This window comes from Anguilla rostrata, chromosome 4 (assembly GCF_018555375.3).
Source record: "Anguilla rostrata isolate EN2019 chromosome 4, ASM1855537v3, whole genome shotgun sequence".
NCBI classification, from domain to species: Eukaryota; Metazoa; Chordata; class Actinopteri; order Anguilliformes; family Anguillidae; genus Anguilla; species Anguilla rostrata.
The window spans coordinates 64,374,953-64,393,943 of record NC_057936.1 but is presented as its reverse complement, the minus strand read 5'-3'; the positions used below and the strand labels follow the sequence as shown (position 1 = coordinate 64,393,943).

Sequence of the window (18,991 nt, the reverse complement as noted above, 5' to 3'; positions counted from 1 at the left end):
CAGTACAATTATCTGTGTCAAATTAACTGTAGTGTGCATGTGGTCCCAATTGGAGTCGTATAAACTGTTGTAGTTTAATTAACACTGAACATTATCCTGTGTAGACCTACCCTTGATTGAAAAAGTTTTCGAAGCGACTAGTGCAGCGCCAGGTTATATCCGGGTAAGACATGAGCTATATTTTGGTCAACCTACCTGGTCCATTTATGTGAAAACTCAAGATTCCTGCATGTTTAGCACCCATTTAACTGTAACAAAGACCTGCTGAATAAAACAAATCCGATAGGTTAATACAAATGCATTTGGTGATAATTAGCTAATCACTGGGCAATGTTTGATCGTCAATGATTTAGAGTTAATTTATGAGGCCGTCTGCGCCCTAGGATAATTTAATCCGAGTAATGTACAGGCAATATAACAATTCCTTTTGGACCGTCCACGATTAGCCTATTGCAGCTGGATTTAAGGAATTGCTCTGGAGTTGGCTACTGACTTTCCTAGACAATGTTTAACGATAGTAATCTTTTCCTCGGACAAATATTGAGCAGCTCTGGTGATAAATCTTGTGACCACAATGTCACTTTCGATATATTATCGTACATTGCTTGTAACTGAAACCGACTGATGTGGATGAATGACGAGTTGAAATGCTTGTCTTTTTCATGAATACGATTACAGATAACGTTCTTCTATTTTTTAAAAATACATTAACTATTTGCTATATTTGTTCACATTCTAATGCCACAGCTCTTGTTAGTATTGTTCTCTGTATATATATATTATATTGTTTGCCTGTCTAACACGCTTCGTTGTTTCAGATGTGAATTTGGGAAAACGAAGAGCACACTTTCACTTTCACGATACCAAACGGCAGATTTAAAATAGATACCAGTGGTATTCATTTAAATCAGAGGGACTAAAGTCCTCAGTTTGCTTAGACCTAGACTGGAATGCAGGAACATGTCCAGTGTTAATTAAACTGTTGAGCACACGTGGGCATGCCGTGGAGCAGAGCCAGGCTCGTAAGAGCTGATTTAACAGTGGGCATTTTCCTGAGTAGTTTCGGCCCATAATATAGCCTATAATTTCGCAAAGAGCACAATCAAGAAAGAAGCAGCATCATCCCGCTGTATCTGTCAGTTTTTGATTGACTTCAACAAAACGGCAAACTCTCTGTGTGTTCCAAGTTTTTAGTGCCTGTGTATCCAGGCTGTATTTTTTTTTTCAGGTTGGCTACAAATCACTTCTAGAGGCCAAGTGTTCATTCTTGCCACTTCTGGTGACTCGACGAATCAACTCCGTGTCTAAACTGGAGCAAACACGCTTTTAGCTGACCAGGAGGAGGAAAAATAGTGAGATAATGTTTATGACAGCCTGGCTTACTCGCTGAATAACACAGCCAAAAAGGACCGGTGAGGAGATTTGTTTATACCGCGGCTCTCACGCCAAAAGTAAATACTACATATATTGTGAAATGCCGTAGACATTTCCATGTCCCGCGCTGGTCTCCTTTGTAGTTTTCCATTGTTTTTTTTAAGGGGCCACTGAGTCTCTGTTGCTATCTTTAAAATCGACTTTTAAATCAAACACACTTGTATGTGGTATGTTTAAAATGCAAATAAACTCAGTAGACTCACCAGTTTAAAAAAAATAAAATAAACAAAATACACTTTTTATACTCTGAATTTTATTGTTTCAGTGCCGGCTTTGATCACGCACACACACCAACATGTTAATGTGTAAAAAAGCTACTCTTTTTATAGTGCCACTCAACAGAAACAGAAAGCTATGCGGGGAAAACAAAGAGTATTCTTTTCCTTTTTCTCTGGCGAACGTCATTCTGAGCTGAGTGTGCGCCTGGGACCAAAACAGGGCAGCGATTTAGGAACCCGGGTAAATGATACACTTTATAAAATCTCTGCCTAAACCCGGCAGCGTGCATGTGCCTGCTCTGTCTTCCTGTTATTTCAGCCCTCCTGATCCACACCCTCCCCACCTCCCCCCAACACACACACACACACACACACACACACACACGCACGCACACACACGCACGCACGCTCTGGCGCTAATGGGACTCGGGAGAGGGAGGGACCAGCCTAGTTAAGGAAGCTACACAGAGGGAGGATTGTCTGCTCCAGAATCCCCCGGCCGCACACCGGCGGCAGCAGCGGCACCGACACCAGCGACACCAGCGAACGCTAGCAGCAGCAGCGGCGGCAGCGGCGTCAGGAGGAGCAGGAGGAGGAGGTGGAGCAGGAGGAGGTGGTGCGCTAGCTCCCGCTCAGAGAGAGAGAGAGAGAGAGAGGGAGTCGTCTGAAGGCTTGGGAGGTTCCGTTTGCACACAGCAGACTTTTCATAGGGCTGCCTGCCCCTCAGCGGGATCAGTCAGGGCAAAGTACACACAGAGAGTGCTCAGTACTCTCTCTCTCTACTTCTCTCTCATCTCAGATCTCTTCCAGCTTAGCCTGCACTGAGAGGATCTACAACTTTTTTTCCCCCCTTGTCCCCACACCCCCTCTCCCCATCAACCTTCTGTGTTGCTGCTTTTCCTCCACAGAACTTTTTTGGGGATTTTTTTTTTTTTTTTTTTTTCTGGACATATTTATTTTTTGTTGCCAGTGTTACTCTGCCTGAAGGACTACTACAGCTGCGCACCAACCCCTCACCCCCGCCTCAGCCCGCCACCGCGACCCGGCACCATCACCCATCGAGTCCTGCGGGTAAAGGTAAAGAGTAGTGACCTTTTCTGCTCCGCGCAACGGTGCCTCTGTGCTAAACTGACTGAAGCATTTAATGTTTTCACTCTGCAGCACAATTACAAGGTTGCAAGTGCTCTGTCCTCCCCCTCTCTCTCTCTTTCTCTCTCTTCCTCTCTCTCTCCCTCGCTCCCTCTCTCCCTCTCCCTCTCTCTCTCTCTCTACCCTCCAGCCTCCATGCGTTTAATCACTTCTTATTACAGGCTCTGAATAGGTGAAGTGGAAATATGTAAGCCCCACGTGGAGAAAAAAGTGCTTTGCTCGCTTTATTTACTTTGGCTCTGTTGAGCTTTTTTTGAAGGAGGCGAAGGAGGCTGGGCGCAGGGCTGCTGGGGGTGGGGAGGGGGGGTTTGACGGGGGGGTGGGGGGGGGGGGGGCTGTAGGTAGGCCTTTAAGCATAGCTGCCTGTACTTTGCACAGTGCCATGGTCTGAGCTTGTGTGCAGATATGCAGTTACTGCTTCATTTGATCAAAATGCAGAGAGATGGGGGGAGGGTGGGGAGGGCCGGGGTAGAGGGAGTGGGACTGGCAAGAGTTGGGAGGGGGCAGTTTTGGCAGCATTGGTCTCTGAATGTTATAAAAAATGAAGCTGTAGCTGAATTTATGACAACAAACTCAAGTTATACAGTTATGGCTTCTTTTTTTAAACAAAATTCAGAGATTGGGGGGTCGGGGTAGAGGTAGAGGGAGTTGTGGGACGGGGGGGGGGTGTGGGGTGGCAGCGGAGGAGGGGGGTGATGGAGCAGTCTTTGGCACTCTTGGTCCCTGACACAGCTGGCATTTGGTATGTGGTAGCCTGGAGGCTGTGTTTAGACAGCCATTGTTAATGACATGTAAGAAGTTCCATTTAAGCTCATTTCCCAGGCCCTTCTACCTGTAATAGCCTGTGTTTATCTCCTCACCTGGGGCTCTTCTCTCCTCTCTATCTCTTGCTTTCTATCTCTCTCTCTCTCTCTCTCTTTCTGGGCCTGATAAGAGGACTCAGAGCTGCTAAAGTGTTTGGTCTCGGAAAGCGATTGATCCGGAGTACCTGATCGCCGTGAGGACGTTCTGTGTGGGACTCCTCTCAGGGGACAGATCCGTTAAGCCTTTAAGGTGTAGCAGGATCACAAATACGTGATCGGAATGTTCTTAACTGAACGTTCTAATGCTGATGTAACAATCACTTACTGGTAATTGAAAGCAATGGAGTTCTGGAACACTGGCTCAGAATTTTAGAATAAACCTTGCAGAAAACCTTCTCTTCAGAGGAGTAATCCAGAGGAGGGACTTGTGGCAGAGTGATCAGCTTCAGATACACACTTAGACACCGAGGGCAGAACTGTGTGTGTCGCTGCCAGCATGTGCAACCCATTAAAATGGCAGTTTGCAGGAAAAGAAAGAGCTTTAAAAAAAAAAAAAAAAAAAAACCTAATCCATTTTGGAACGCATTCCTTTATAACTTTGGGAAAGGGGCAGATAATATGGGAATTGTTAGTTTGGGAGCCCTTTTTTTGGCTGAGGCTGAGCACCCCTTTTTATTTTGTGCGGGGGACGGGGGGGACGGGGGGGGGGGGGGTTCGGATGAGCGATTGTGAGCCAAATTGTTCTGTTTTGCGCAGAGCGTCCAGACAAATAGTCTTAAAAAATGTCCAAAAGCGTAAGGTAAACAAGGCTAAGAATACACGCATGGCCCGGAGCTCCTGTCTTCCGAAATGGCGGGTTTGTTTGTTTGAGTCGCAGCCGTGAATGGATGCAAAAAAAGCAACACAAATCAGCGAAGCCAAACAGGAAACAAACGGTAGACTGTGACATTAAGGCTCAGGCCTCGGCTTTCTCTGGCCAATCATTGCATAATATCCACACGGCGGTGGCTTCCCAGGGGCTGGACTGTACCTCTTCCTCTTTTCTTTCCTGAAGATGCAGAGGGAGCTCGGGAACTCCCAGGGGAGAATTGATAGAATTATTTTAAGCAAGTCGAGTCCAGGATTTAAGGTCACATTCACGTGCTTTTTCTTATCTGTTGTTTGCTCGTGCGTCACATGACTGGGGAGTTTTGGCTCAACCCTGCCCCATGGACACCAGCCCTCCCGTGTTCCTTTGTTTTCTGAGCACACGCCTGTTACTGCGTTACCTGCTGGATTTTTTTTTTCGGGGCCTGATTAAAGACCCCCCCACAAACAAAACAAAAAACTACATTTCCCACAGGGCAACGGGGTACTGGAGGTTGTGGGAATGTTCTTCCCTGATAAGCGCACCTATCGCGTCGCTCGTCTCTGGTGTCTGAGGCGAACGAGTGTGAAGCGATTGCGACCGGTGGCACAAAACGGATTCCGTGCAAGAGACAGTAGCGTGCCGATAAACTGGACGGACCAGATTCAGACAGGATAATAAAAGCGCCCTTCGGTGATAGAAATCCCAGGTGAGGCCCGGGAGCTCAAAAGGGAGGAATGAATCGTCCTGTGATCTCACCCGCGTTTTGGGGCGGGACGGGGTCACGCACCCACAGACAGTCTCCCTCGCGTGCATGCGCATCGCCCTGGGTGGGGTTTTGGGGGGGGCGGGGGAGGCACGCACGTGTGCGCTGTCTGGGGCATGACCTGAATCGCAGGCAGCTTGTGGAGGTGTGTGGGCAAACCGCAGACTGAGCCCTGGCTGGGATTTCAAACGGGCTCGGTGATCATCTCCCTAAATCCAAAAGAGCGGCCCGCTGCTAAATCACACCCCCAGCACCCCCCCCCCTCCCCCCCCACCCTGCCTATAAAGCCACAAGGAAAGTGTTTCCCTTTATAGTCACATAACATTGTTGGACGCTTTCGCAGAAAGGTATAATCTGGGTTAAGAGGGGAGTTTCTAAGAATTTTTTTTTTTTGCAAAAAGAACAATACCAGAATCAAATTAATAAATCACTTAATTTCTGATGCATTTATTCAGCTGACAATGACACGTTATATTGTATAATGGTCTTGAAGTATATACTTCTTAACCCTCCTGTTATGTTGCGGGTCAAATTGACCCTTTTTAAAGTTTGAAAATCTAGGAAAAATACTTAAAATTATTTTTTATTGCAAAATTCTTCACTGGCCTAATTAGTGAATCACATTTTAAATGAAATGGTTATTCATGTATTTCAAACCCCCATGTATGATTGACCGAATTTGCTGTACCTAAAATGAACAGACAGGGTTAAATATGCCATACTAATTTAATAAAAAATCTAATAGGTGGTTGAAGTGCATTTTTCTGGCAATTTCACTTTAGAATTTGGATAGAAGATATATAACTTTTCCTGCATTTTATCCGTAAATATATCATGTCACCCATGTCTGTATCTGTGATTTCTGAAATATTTGTATGCCATTTTTTTTTTTCATTTGAAAAGCACATGTGGTCCTGGTATAATCCTATGACCTAAACACTCGGAACTTGTAACAATTCGCAATTCAGTTCAAGTGACAGAGGGGGTGAAAACGGCCCATCTCATGGAAAAAGAAGAGAGTTTGCCTTTCTCGTCTGGTCCTTTATGCGAAGACATTTCTAAAGGAGTCCGGAGCCCAGTAAATGTCATGGCGACGTTGCCGGGCAAAAAGAGGGAGAATGAGCCGCTTCTGTTACCTTCTCTTGGTGAGCTCAGAAACCCCGCAGGAGATCCTGCCTGAAGTGAGTGTGCGCGCGCGAGCGGGGCGGTATTAATCTGAGTAATACTGAAGTTCAAAGCGGCCCCCGCAGGTGTGTCTCGTCTGCATCGCCGCGCGTTTCCTCGACGGCGGTTTTGCCTCTTAACTGCTTTTAAAAGGATCAAACGGCCAACTGCCATTATCTCGCCTTTTAATTTCGGAAGCCGTGTTTGGCTTGCGCTCGCGCTCGCGCGCGCACCGTGCGGCCGAGCTTCCCCGAACCTGGGTGTGCGGTTCGTAGTGCAAACTGAGTTTCTCATCTGTTTTCAGCGTCCGGCTTTGATACACTCTAGTCTCTTGTTTTGATTCTAACCGCAGTTTTTTTTTTTCCTTTTTTTTTCCCCCATCTTGTCACCGTGGTTGCACGTGCAGACGGCTGTTGCAATATCTGGTCTTACGTGTTTTTGTGAAGGCGTATGACCTCCTCTCCACCTTCGTAAGCCGTTTCGTCAGGTTCTTACTCCCCTCTTTTCCTCTCTGGTAAGACTTAAGACAGTCTTAACCTGGGAAATAAATTTTATCTTACCTTCTGAGAGTAAAAGATAGATGGAAGGTGGAAGTCATGGTTTTAATTATGACATTCCTAAAACAATGTCTTGAATCTCTAACGAGTGGTAACTGACGTAAGGCAGAATTGAAGGTCTGTATTTAACGGTAAGAAAGCTTTGTGTTTCCTGAATCTTTGAAAGCACCAAAGAATCCAAGGTTGGCTTGTACCAGCAATTCAGCGTAAAATACCACAGTGAAGTCTCACCTGCAGCTGTCAAAACACATTAAATGTTCCTTAGCCTGATAACGTACCCGTGCCCCCCTGCTTCACTGCCTCTCTGATGGCTGCCACTGATGGGAATGTTGCATTATTTAACGTGTCTGTGAGGTGTGTGCGTGTGTGTGCACGCATTTGTGCGTGTGTGTGTGTGTTTGTGTGTGTCTGTGTGTGTGTTTGTGCTTGTCTGTGTGTGTGTTTGTATGTGTGTCTGTGTGCTGTTTGTGGTAGACGTCGTGTGCTATGCTGGGGATGACTCTCATAAAAATGGCTAGACGTGTACGGTCAATTAAGCATGTGGACGCTCTCATCCAGAATGACTTACTCAGCAGACGTTCCTCTTAATTCCATGTGTGCAGTAGGATATGTACTGAAGCAATTCACGCTAAGTACCATGCTCAAGGTTAATTGCCCCGGTGCTTCACCTGGGCATTGAACCAACAACATTAGGGTTCCAAAGCCACTTCCCTAACAGTTATGCTGCACCGACCTCACAACCCAAGGTGCGTTAACACTCCTCAACGCATATTCATAGCTGTGAGACTTTTGTAGTGGACACTGGAGTGTTTGGCCCCTCCTTCCTATCCCAGACAGCGGCCAAAAGGCGTCGGCGGGGGGGTTGGTGGGGGGCGGGGGGGGGCGGTCGAGAAGGCCTCTCCTACAAGGCGGGCTTCGACGGGTGTCATTCCGGGAGAGATGCAGCCATTATGAACGATTCCGATGCATATTTTTTTCGGCTCTGCGCCGACGGCGGTGGCAGCTGGGGTGGCGGGGGCGACGTTTACGCAAAAACACGGTCCTCGGGGAGGAGGGAGGGGGGGCGGGGCGATGCGTTCCGCGAGCAGGGCGGCTGAGGCGCTCTAATCTGCCGCATCTTCCCGCCGGCCTGTCGCGGCTTGTCGGGCGGGCTTACGGGTGAGCCTCCAGTTACGGGACGGGGGGCGGGGGGGGAGGGGGGGAGGGGGGGCGGCCGTGTGTGGGCCTCCAACACCTCATCAGCCACTGTTTGTTCTTGCCCTGCAGGAAGAAATACCTACTCCTACCCACCCCCCCCCCACTGCCACAAGACCATGCTATTCAAAATAAAAACGAAACAAAAACAACACTAAAGAATGCGATAACACGATTGCATGCCAGAGCAAGGCTGATCAAGGACTTTGAGGATGCAGTTTATATTTGATAAAGTGAATGTTTTTTTTTTTGTTTTTTGTTTTTTGTTTTTGATTTAAATTCAGCTGTGCTGTTTAATTTCTGGGGGTTTGGGCACCAGCTTTGCTCGTTTAAACTCCAAATTCCGTTAGATAGCTGGTGATCACAGGAGTCCAGCCCTAGTGCTGCTCAAATTGTGTCAAAAGCAAAATGAAACTTGCAACAGTTCAGTATCATGCATTCAATAGGCTTGAAACACCCCACTTTCCTGAATTTCTAATCAATCTGTTAAAAAAAAACCTTTGCAGCATATTCATAGTTTGAAGCACAAATTAATCTATGCCTGTGAGAAACTAACATGCAAATGATCATTAAAAACATGAAAATCTATATATCTCTACAAATTGCAAAAGAGACAAGGATGTGTCAATGTCATCCTGTGCCTTGAGTGAGGTTTATTGAGCTAAACCATGCTGTTCTGTTGTCATGCCGATGTTATTGGCGATTCTCATAGTTCACAAAATGCTTTCCAGGATCATGCATTTGCTGAGAATCTTTTTTTTTAGATTTTAGCTTTTTTTTAGTGTTAGAGTTCACTAGTGATCCCTATGAATAAATGAAAAGCACATTAAAATCTAATTTAACTGGAATCTGTGTCATTCATTTTGAAACAACTGCAGTGAACAAAACAAATAGCAGTTGTTTATAATATTATCAGGTCAGTGCTAATGGACAGACTGCTATTGTAAACTGCAATTGTTTCACAATTAATGCAGTTGTTTCACAATTAATGACAATTAATTCCAGTTAATTAAGTGTGGTTTTCATGTATGGACACTGGTTACTTTTTGTGCTCACTTTAATCCAAACGACATAAGAAGTAACCAATGTCCATTTGCATGGGGCTGCAGTTTCCATAGCAACAGATGAATGGTCATTCAACATGCAAACGCCATCATTCCGGACATAAACTAGTATAGTGTTGTGAGGTACAAAAATAAATAATGATGTTTGGAAACTTTTGTGTTTCACGTTAATCGTTAACCTTTTTTTTAATTATTATTATTTTACATGTATTGGTGCGGGACTTCCAGAACATTTATTATTTCACAAACAGCCTGGTCCTTACAGATTTTTATATGTATATTTAATTTCGTCAGATTAAATGCACGTGTATATGGTGAACTACCTGTTTTATCTCAGTAAATACTTCGAATCCTTTGTGTACTCACGGTCACACGTATTTTCACGTGAGTGCAATATGAGTAAATCGGCTATGCTTGCGTTTGTCTGATTATTATCGCAAGCTTCAGCTAATTTTGAACTCAAACAACCCTGCCCTTAGTAAAACAATACCGTCGTTTTTTTCCACCCCCCAAACTACTTAGAAAGTGACCGAATGTGGACAGCACCTCTCGCCTCCTTCCCATTCGGCGTCAGGGATATTTATTATCGTAAGCTCTCCGGCGGGGTGCTCGCTTCCCTGATTCTCTAAGGACCCGCGTGACTCTCTCCGTGAACCCAACCACTCGCACCGGCGGCGACCCGCTCACACTGAGTCCATTCATCTGATGTGAAGTAAGGTCATTATCCACTTCTGTCCACATCGCAGTCTTATTACCCTCTCCTGTAGTTCAAAGTCAGTTTAAAGGTATTTGACCAGATCCTGAAGGCTGCGTCCAATTTAATTAATGGTCTCATTCGGACACTGCGGGATTACGGAAAGTTAATGAAAGAAAGTCGTAGTAAAATAAACGCTGGTTGGTTGCGCAATGAAGTCTACGGATTGATGTATTTTATCGGATGACAGGCAAGATCGCTCCATTTCGCGCGTTGGTTTGGAGCGTCGTCCTCTCACGCGCTTAAATGTATGGAAATGCGGGACGTTCTTACGATGTTTACCTCTTCGTATAATAATAAAAAGGTGAAACAACAGTAAAAAGAGAGTGAGAATAACCTACCTGTGGGTTGTTTACGTCTGGTAATTTAATATTCCTTCCAACATTTTAACATTTAATTTATCATAATAATTTGAGCTAGTAGGGAGGGCAATCTATTCCTCTGCTCGATGAGAAGAAAGTAAATGTGAGGTGTAGGCCAGACTAGTGTGCACTACTACAATACTAACATAGACCTGATGTTTGATTCTGTTGATTTGAAAATTTTCATATTAACCACACCTGTTTTTTTCCTTATTAATGCAAAAATAATTAAAAAACTTTTGTAGATGTTTAATTTGGAGGAAGGGGGGTGGGGGGCACTCCTTTCGGTGGCCCTTTGTCGTCTCCAGCACATACCGTTGCGCGTGGCTGGCGGGTGTTCGGCGGGAAAATATGAACACAAACTGTTTCCGTGTTTGCGGGGAGGTGTCATAAACCACTCCCAGCCCTGCCTTCAGGCCAACAACCTTCAGGGCATGGTGACAGATCAGCATGTGATGTGCTTAACCCCACTATCCCCCCCCCTCCCCCCCCCCCCATACGCCCCTGGGCTCAAGGACACTGTGTGATGACTAGCCCGTGGCCCAGCCAGCGGTTGGGTAGGTAAACATGTCCCACACGGGGCAGGCGTGCCAAAGCGCCCGCCCAAATTAGCTGGAAAAACAGATGTGCCGATAAGAGCCGGGGGGGGGGGGGGATGGGTGGATGCTGACAGGAAGTCAGGCTGACAGGAGATTGTGGGGTCGGGGGTGGAAGAGAGGGGGAGTTGTTGGGGTTATTGGGAGGTTTTTTTTTGGGTGGCGGTGGGGGGGGGGGGGTGTCCTTTGTGGACTGTGCTTATGCTGGCACCTGACAGAGGGGTACTTCTGGGAAACTGGTATCATCATTTCTGCCTTTCACTTCCTGCCATTTTCATGCTTCCTTTACATACATCTCACCTTCCTGACATTCAGTGATATTTTTTAAATAATATTTATATTAGGGCTATCATTAATAATACATATTTACTACTGCTACTACTACTACTGGTACTACTACTACTACTACTACTACTACTAATAATAATAATAATGGATGAGGATGATGGATGATGAGGTTTATTATTATTATTCTTGAAGTAAGGCTAGCCATTCCGAATTCCTGAATACCAAGCGGCAGCGCCACACACGCGCCTCCCCTTCCCTCCCGCCGCAGCGCACAGAGGAGCCGATCCACACGCGCCTCCCCTTCCCTCCCGCCGCAGCGCACAGAGGAGCCGATCCACACACGCGCCTCCCCTTCCCTCCCGCCGCAGCGCACAGAGCAGCCGATCCACACATGCCGCGATGGAGGAGGGATACGAACTTGACCTGACCTACGTCACGGAGCGCGTCATCGCCGTGTCCTTCCCCCGGGGCTGCTCGGAGGGGACCTACCTGCACAACCTGCAGGACGTCACGCGCATGCTCCGGTCCAAGCATGCCGACAACTACCTGGTGAGCGTATACCAGGGTCACCTGAGGGGCGTGTCCTTACACCCTTATACGGGTTCATCAAACGTTTAGAACTTTTTAAAAAAAATGTGTGTTTCTTTTTTTTCCCCCAGTGCTAACAAACAAACCTTTTTTTTGTTGCTGATTTCTTTTTGCTACTTTTGCTGAACTGTTTTCATTGTGACAAAGATTATGGTCTTGAATTTATAAATTACTGCTCCGCTTTGCCTCCGGATACCTTTACCTTTAAAGGGACACAGACACCCCTGCTTTGGAAATATTGGTGAGATTTTCATCCGACTATACAGTCAGTAAGGTTCAGACAAATAGCCCCGGTGACTGTGTGTTGAAGCAGGTTGTGAAAGTGTGCGTGAGAATTTACTAATCTCCTAAGCTCACCTTTGAACACCTTTGTGGCAATCCGTGAGGTCGTTGACAGGTGTTCTCTACCGACCTGCTCTGTGTCCTGTTCCTTACGCCGGGCCCGCGGCCTGGAGAGATGTCACATGACCCAGAACGTCTCGCAGCTCGAAGAGCGGAATTCTTAAACGAGGGGCCTAATCGTTACTGCCTTCTCTTTCCACCTCGCAGGTCATTAACCTGTCAGAGAGGAGATACGATCTCACCAAGATGAATCCCAAGGTATTTGCCCTTCTCTGTAAACTCATGTTTCGTAACATTAGGTGGAATGTGTACAGCGTACAGTACGTGTGGCACTGTACAGTGCGTGCGGGGAATGTAGACCTTCTGTAGCAAACACCTGACAAAAAAAAAGTGTTCTACTTGAATGTGGTTATGTGGTCTTCAAAGATAAATGAAAGAACACAATGTTCAGGAGACAAGGTAAACGAAACGTGCGATAATATCTAGTAATACGGTAATCTGCCTTTGATATCACGATCCTTAGAATTCAGTGTTTCCATTAACTTACGCGTGAACTTTTCATGTATGGCACTAAATGGAAAAGTCAGGGAACGGATCGACTTATGTAAAACGTGAGGATTTTATAACATGATATATTTACAATGTAAACCCTCTGTTTCCCTGCTGCATTACATTACATTGTATAACATGGATTTAGAATAGGTTTTTATCCGGAGCAACTTATGGAATAAAGTGCACAAGTGCACTCAAATAGGTCAGTAAAAGCAGGGTTGCTACAGAAAAGGATAAGTAACACTCACAGGGTCGGCAATACTGTAGCAGGAAGTGCTAAGTACCACTGTGCTGTTAGCACTGCCTACTGCTACTGAGGTAGCATGTTCAGCTAACCTGAGAACATACAGTGTCTGGTGTTAAGTTAAAGGCTGGAAAAGCATGTGTGTGTGTGTCTGTGTGTGCGCGCATGTGATTGTGTGCTTGTTGTCTGTGTGTGTGGGTATACAGGCACATGTCTGTGTGTGTGTGTGCATGTGTGCTTGCCTGTTTGTGTGCGTGTGTGTTTGCATGTGATCGTGTGCTTGTTGTCTGTGTGTGCGGGTATACAGGCACATGTCTGTGTGTGTGTGTGTGTGTTTGTGTGTGTTTGTGTGTGCATGTGTGTGCATGCGCGTGCGTTTAGCTGGCGGATGGTTGTGTGTTATCCCCGCTCTGTTAGCCTGTGTGAATTGGGCGCTGCTGTGTCATTGCAGACCCTGGACATGGGCTGGCCCGACCTTCACGCCCCTCCGCTGGATAAGATCTGCACCATCTGCAAGGCCATGGAGAACTGGCTCAACGCCAACGCCCAGCACGTGGTGGTCATCCACTGCAGGGTGGGTTCACAAAACCCCCGACATCACTCTACCGTGTGCCTTGCAGCCTGGGGCCTGCCTTCTGTCCAATCACAGTGCTCCGTCAGGCATTCTGGCCTATCACAGTGCTCTTAAAGGCATTCTGTCCAATCACGGTGCTCCGTCAGGCATTCTGTCCAATTGCAGTGCTCTGACAGCCATTCTGTCCAATCACAGTGCTCTGACAGCCATTCTGTCCAATCACAGTGCTCTGTCAGGCATTCTGTCCAATCACAGTGCTTTATCAGGCATTCTGTCCAATCACAGTGCTCTGACAGCGATTCTGTCCAATCACAGTGCTCTGACAGCCATTCTGTCCAATCACAGTGCTCTGTCAGCCATTCTGTCAAAGCACTTTGGGCTCAACGTTGTGAAAGACACTTTAACAAACTTAACACAGGCCACTAGAAGATTACATTGAATTTGCATGGAATTCGTTCAGCACAGTCTCTGAATGACCTTCACCGCTTGTTGCTACACTGCTTCGGAAGTCCAGAGATAGCCAGTGGACTGACGCAAGAAATGAACAAACACTGAATAACACATGCTCAGATTTGTCAGGGGAACATAAGGGCAAAGCAGGTTTCATTGCTGCTTAATTCCCCTTTGACCTGGGTTCAGACCTACAATACAGCAGTGTCATTAATATGTAACTTATCTGGGAGGCCGTTCTTTACACAACATTTAGTTTTTTGGAAATTGTTCGCTGATTGTTTTCTATCCAATGAAAAACTGATTGATTCTGGGCTTTGTTTCTTTAATAATTCACAGACGTATTCCCAGCTCTGCAGTTACCAGTACCTGTGCAAACATTTAATTTGTTCTCTGGAAGTGTGAAACAGTGTTTGACTTGTGATTACTTTTATGCGTTGTCACGCTTGCTGATATGTGTGGAAACGTATTTGATTTGGATTGTGGCTGAAATCAGGGTTTGAACTCGGTGTTCCTGTCTCTACATTTCAGGAATTTAGCAGGATTTTTATTTTATGTTATTTATCACATAATTTATAGAACTGAATATTTACTTGAGTAATTCAGTTTAAGTGCCTGGCTAAAGAGCTCAATGACAGTGCCCAACCTGGAAACCTTTAACCTTGAAGCTGGGAGCTCACGTATCTCAACATTACGCTAAACTGCCACCTTTCATAGTCTTTCATAGGCTTTTTTACTGGTTTTCAAAACGATGCCTTTTGACCAGTGGGCTGTAAATAATGTGATTGTAACCTGTAGGGCTCTGGTGCTAGGCCTAAGGCTTCATCCATCTGGGCCCGCAATCACTAACTCCAGCTTAACCCCCCCCCCCCACCCCCCACCCCCCACCCCAGCCCGGTCCACCAAGGGTGGCAGGAAGGCTGGAGTCGTAACCAGGCAACATCAGTTATTGACGAAAACAAAATTTATGTCAGTAAACACATTCCATTAGTTTATCAGTGCTGATATGCAGGCCAATATGTACTATATATAATTTACAGCCCCATGGTTGATAGGCAAGGAACACAGAAAGGTAAACAAAACAGCAACATAGTCACTTTGGCTCAAGCAAACGGCAATGTTATTATATTGACACTTAAGAATAAACAAACACTGTTTAACCAGCACTGGTTGACCTGCCCTTTGAGAGCACAAAAAATGCTCTCTGTTAGGAGAAGGACAGTTCTCTATAAAATTTGCTGCACATTAACTCTGCACACAGTTCAGTTCCTGAACAGTTTTAGTTATGGAGAAACATGTTATGTTGGCACCATCCAATCACCTTCTCCCATTCTTGAAAGAAAAAAACTTTTTCTGTCATTTATTATGATACTGTGTCTCACTGGGGTGGTCGTGCAGTACCTGGGTTTTTAGGAGGGGGGGTGCAGGGTCTGAAATGGTACTCACAAATCCTCATTCTACAGTCTTTTATGAAACCTTTTTTTTGAGCCTTGGGTGGGGTGTCTCTGGATGGATGGAAGCTGGTTGAACGCCCCAAGTGTAGTGTAACGGTTAAGGACCTGTTCTTGTACCCTCACAGGTCGTTAGCTTAGTCCCCTGAATTGCTTCGGTATACATCCAGCTCTGTAACATGGACACTGTTAAAATGAGAGCTGCGTGTGTAGTTACTCTGCGTAGGAGCGCCTGTCTAATGCACGTTACATCGTTTTAATTTAGCCTCGCCTCTCATCCCTTATTCTTTCAGGGTGGAAAAGGCCGGATCGGAGTGATCATCTCCTCCTACGTGCACTTCACCAACATCTCAGCCAGGTGATCCTCAGCCAAACACTCCTTCCACAATGTACCTCTGCTGTTTCTTTTGGGTTTTTTTTTGTTTCCTGCTTGGTTTTTGTTTACTGTTTAAATGGGAATTTTAAAAAAATGTTTTCTATTATAAAATCCAGTCTAGGGAAAACAACGAGAAATTAGCAGAAGCTACAAACGTTATAGCGAAATAAGTCAGATTGTTGTTGTATACAGTGCGTCTGTGTCAGCAGATCTACATCGGTGATTGATAGCTGTTGAATCGGTTATCTGTTATGAGTGATATCAGGTACTGTCCTATTCCCAGTTATTGATTATCTGGAGGTATTACGTTAGTAAAGCAGAGGAGCAGAGAGAAAAGACCAAAGTATATTAATGTATTTCAAATAAATTTCAAATAATATATTTCATATAAAATTACTTCTGGTCATCCAGTACAGCTTCCTAGTGAACATTTTTGCGGTGAAAAGTCGGTGGAACAGGCATTCTGGTGAAAACCCGGCTCCGTTTGGTTGAAAAGCGAAAGGTTTTCAGCCGACTAGGATGCAGCGAGTCCACAGTATGTCTGGATAAACCCTGTGTTATATTGGGCTTAAGCCTGTTTATGTCAAAACGTCGCTCAGTTCACCCATCTAGGTGTCTCGAGTACAGCTTTTGCTCACTGAGTTGCGTGAGAAGAGTAATTGAAAGTGAAACATAACTCCTGAAATATCTTAAGCTCAGAGAACATTGTTAGCTCATAATATAATATAATATAATATAATATAATATAATATAATATAATATATCAGTGGATTTATGAATTACCTTGTAAAATAATTAAATCTGGCCTTGAAGTCAGACCTCTGCTCAGCAGGACAGGAAGCGAATGGCACACAAAGTTATTAGATGTTCAGAAATGTGAAATGGAAAGCGGCTGGCAGTCTCTGTGAAGTTAAGCTCGGGAGAGGTGATTGAGGGGGACTTTGAACTTAGCTGGCATTGCTTGGACCGGATTGTGTTGCCATGGGAATCTCATACAGGGAAAACGCACGCTGTGACTGTCTGCGTGTTAAAGGTCTTCAAGCAGCATTCCTGCCACAGCCTGGTGTAGCAGTATACCAGCTATTAATCAACGCCCACAATGTTCATTACGGCAGAACTCCCCCCCCCCCCCGACCCTCAATCCGAGACCCGAAAAACTGGGTGACTTTCTTTTTTTTGGGCATTTATATTTTATTTTTGCACCTATTTTATGCGCATGTGTGGCAAAGTGCCAGGATGTCCACATGTGACATGTGACCAAATGGCTGATGAGGTTGTCACTGGCAGCAGATGCGGGGATTGGCTGCCCTGTGTTATGTGTGTATGAGGGATTATGGGAAAGATCACAGTGAGTCAAGAAGAAAAAGCTGTTGCAAGAAAGCAAGGTTTTATTTTCTTTGCGTCAGTTTATTTCTGTTGCATTGTGGGTACTCTCAGCACCCAGTGTTTGCCTTAAGTTTTGTTTGTTTATCCTGTTGCTACCCCCTCCCCCCCACTGCTTACATTTCAGACATTCCTCCTTTCCTATGTGTGTGTGTTTGTGTTTGTTTGTGAGCTTGTGTGTGTGTATGCATGCTCACATAGTCTCTAACATTGCTGTGATATAAAGCCAGCTCAGGTGGACTTAAAGGCTTTCTAACTCCCTGGCCCTTATCCTCTTCAGAGCCCGCAATTCATTGTTGTCCCCTGTAGGGCACAGATGTCCTCGTGAGAACCATATATTCTGCTGTGCTGAAACCTATACTACCAGGGACATCAGTTAAAATAAAACAAGTAATATTTTCAAGGCACATGTATTATATCAGAAACAAATGAAAACTTTTCTTCTGCCGGGTACAGTACATGTGCCCCCTTATGCATCGCCTCTACAGCGTGTACCTGTCAGTGATTTTTAACCATAACCCCCCCGCCTCCCCCCCAACCCCCCCCACAGTGCGGATCAGGCCCTTGACCGTTTCGCCATGAGGAAGTTCTACGACGACAAAGTTTCCGGTATAATGACGCCATCACAGAAGCGGTAAGGGGAGCTCGCTCTCTCTTATCAGTGTTTCCGATATCGGGCTGAATATCACCCGTAGGGCACGCTACAACTTTTACTTTTTAAATGTTTCCGACTCATATAACTCATTTATATCAGTATCTTTCTGTCTCGCTCTTTCTTATATATAATATATATAGTCATATATTACATTACATTACAGGCATTTGGCAGACGCTCTTATCCAGAGCAAGTGTATAACCATAACCAGGAACAAGTGTTTTGAAAACCCTAGAGGGAAGTACAGTTCCAAGTGCAGGGAGAGACCATATAGTTTAACTTGGACCCTGTAGGTTAATCTGATCAACACAACCGAAAGCAGCAACAAAGCAGTCTATGCAAATTATGTGCAGACATATTTATGAGTGCCCGTGCGTGTGGATGACAGTGCTCAGAAAAGCACGCTTGTTGAAACACAAGCATTGCTCTGGACAAAATAAATCCTGAATGGTCTGTTTTGGGAAAGATTAGGGGCTGGTTGGTTCCTGTAGCCAGTCATCAGGGGTGTTGAAGGACAGGTCAGTGGTCAGGACCCTGGGGGGTTCAGTGGTCACCCCTAAATCATCACGGCACCGGCCCCGATGATCTGTCCCTCCCCGTGCGACTCCGATTTGGGCGTGAGGTCAATAACCCGTTTGACCCCCTGTGGTTTGGGACACCTTCAGGCCACCATTTTACTGTTCAATCTCCAGCTCGAGTCACAAGATGACTCGCCCCCTTATCGAACATGCCACGCACTGTTGGCACGCTTAGAAACATATTATGAGCCATTGTTCATTATTATAAATTTTTTTTATGTTGCTAAATATTTTTACTGACTGCTTTCTTTACTTGTATAGGCGAGGTTATTCATATATCTTACTGGCTGATGTCATTTAAAAAAATTTGCAGCAGCATTTGTGAGAAAGTGTGACGAAATATTAGTTTTTTTCCTTTCAAATACATATAGATTTATTCTGTTTCATTCTAGTGCTGTAATAAGTATTTATATTATGGTAAATAGAGTCGTATGGTATCGGTAGAGCTGCCAGTGCTCTGCTGGAAGGTTCTCCCTCTAGTGGTGGAATGTTGTTACTGCCATCACTCTGGCGGGAGGCTGCTTGGCGCGCGAGTGAGTGACAGAATGCGGCCATTTTCAGGGCTGTTTTCTCCATTAGCAGTACCCCCAAAAATGTTCTTA

At 45.4% G+C, this 18,991-nt stretch overlaps 1 protein-coding gene across 2 annotated transcripts in view; it reads left to right on the top strand.

Annotated features, from left to right (window-relative positions):
- The first annotated feature begins 2,141 nt into the window (after positions 1–2,141).
- The window catches only part of tns3.2 (tensin 3, tandem duplicate 2), a 74,020-nt gene continuing 57,170 nt past the window's right edge, over positions 2,142–18,991 (top strand). Inside the window, exons 1-6 of one of the 2 annotated variants that reach the window (XM_064333872.1) lie at positions 2,142–2,729; positions 11,565–11,745; positions 12,334–12,384; positions 13,374–13,496; positions 15,691–15,755; positions 17,707–17,790. In XM_064333872.1, coding sequence (XP_064189942.1) covers positions 11,596–11,745; positions 12,334–12,384; positions 13,374–13,496; positions 15,691–15,755; positions 17,707–17,790 — 473 coding nt within the window. In that variant the 5' untranslated portion in view covers positions 2,142–2,729; positions 11,565–11,595. Of the gene's footprint in view, positions 2,730–11,464; positions 11,746–12,333; positions 12,385–13,373; positions 13,497–15,690; positions 15,756–17,706; positions 17,791–18,991 lie in introns of both variants that reach the window. The other variant, XM_064333871.1, reaches the window with a different exon arrangement.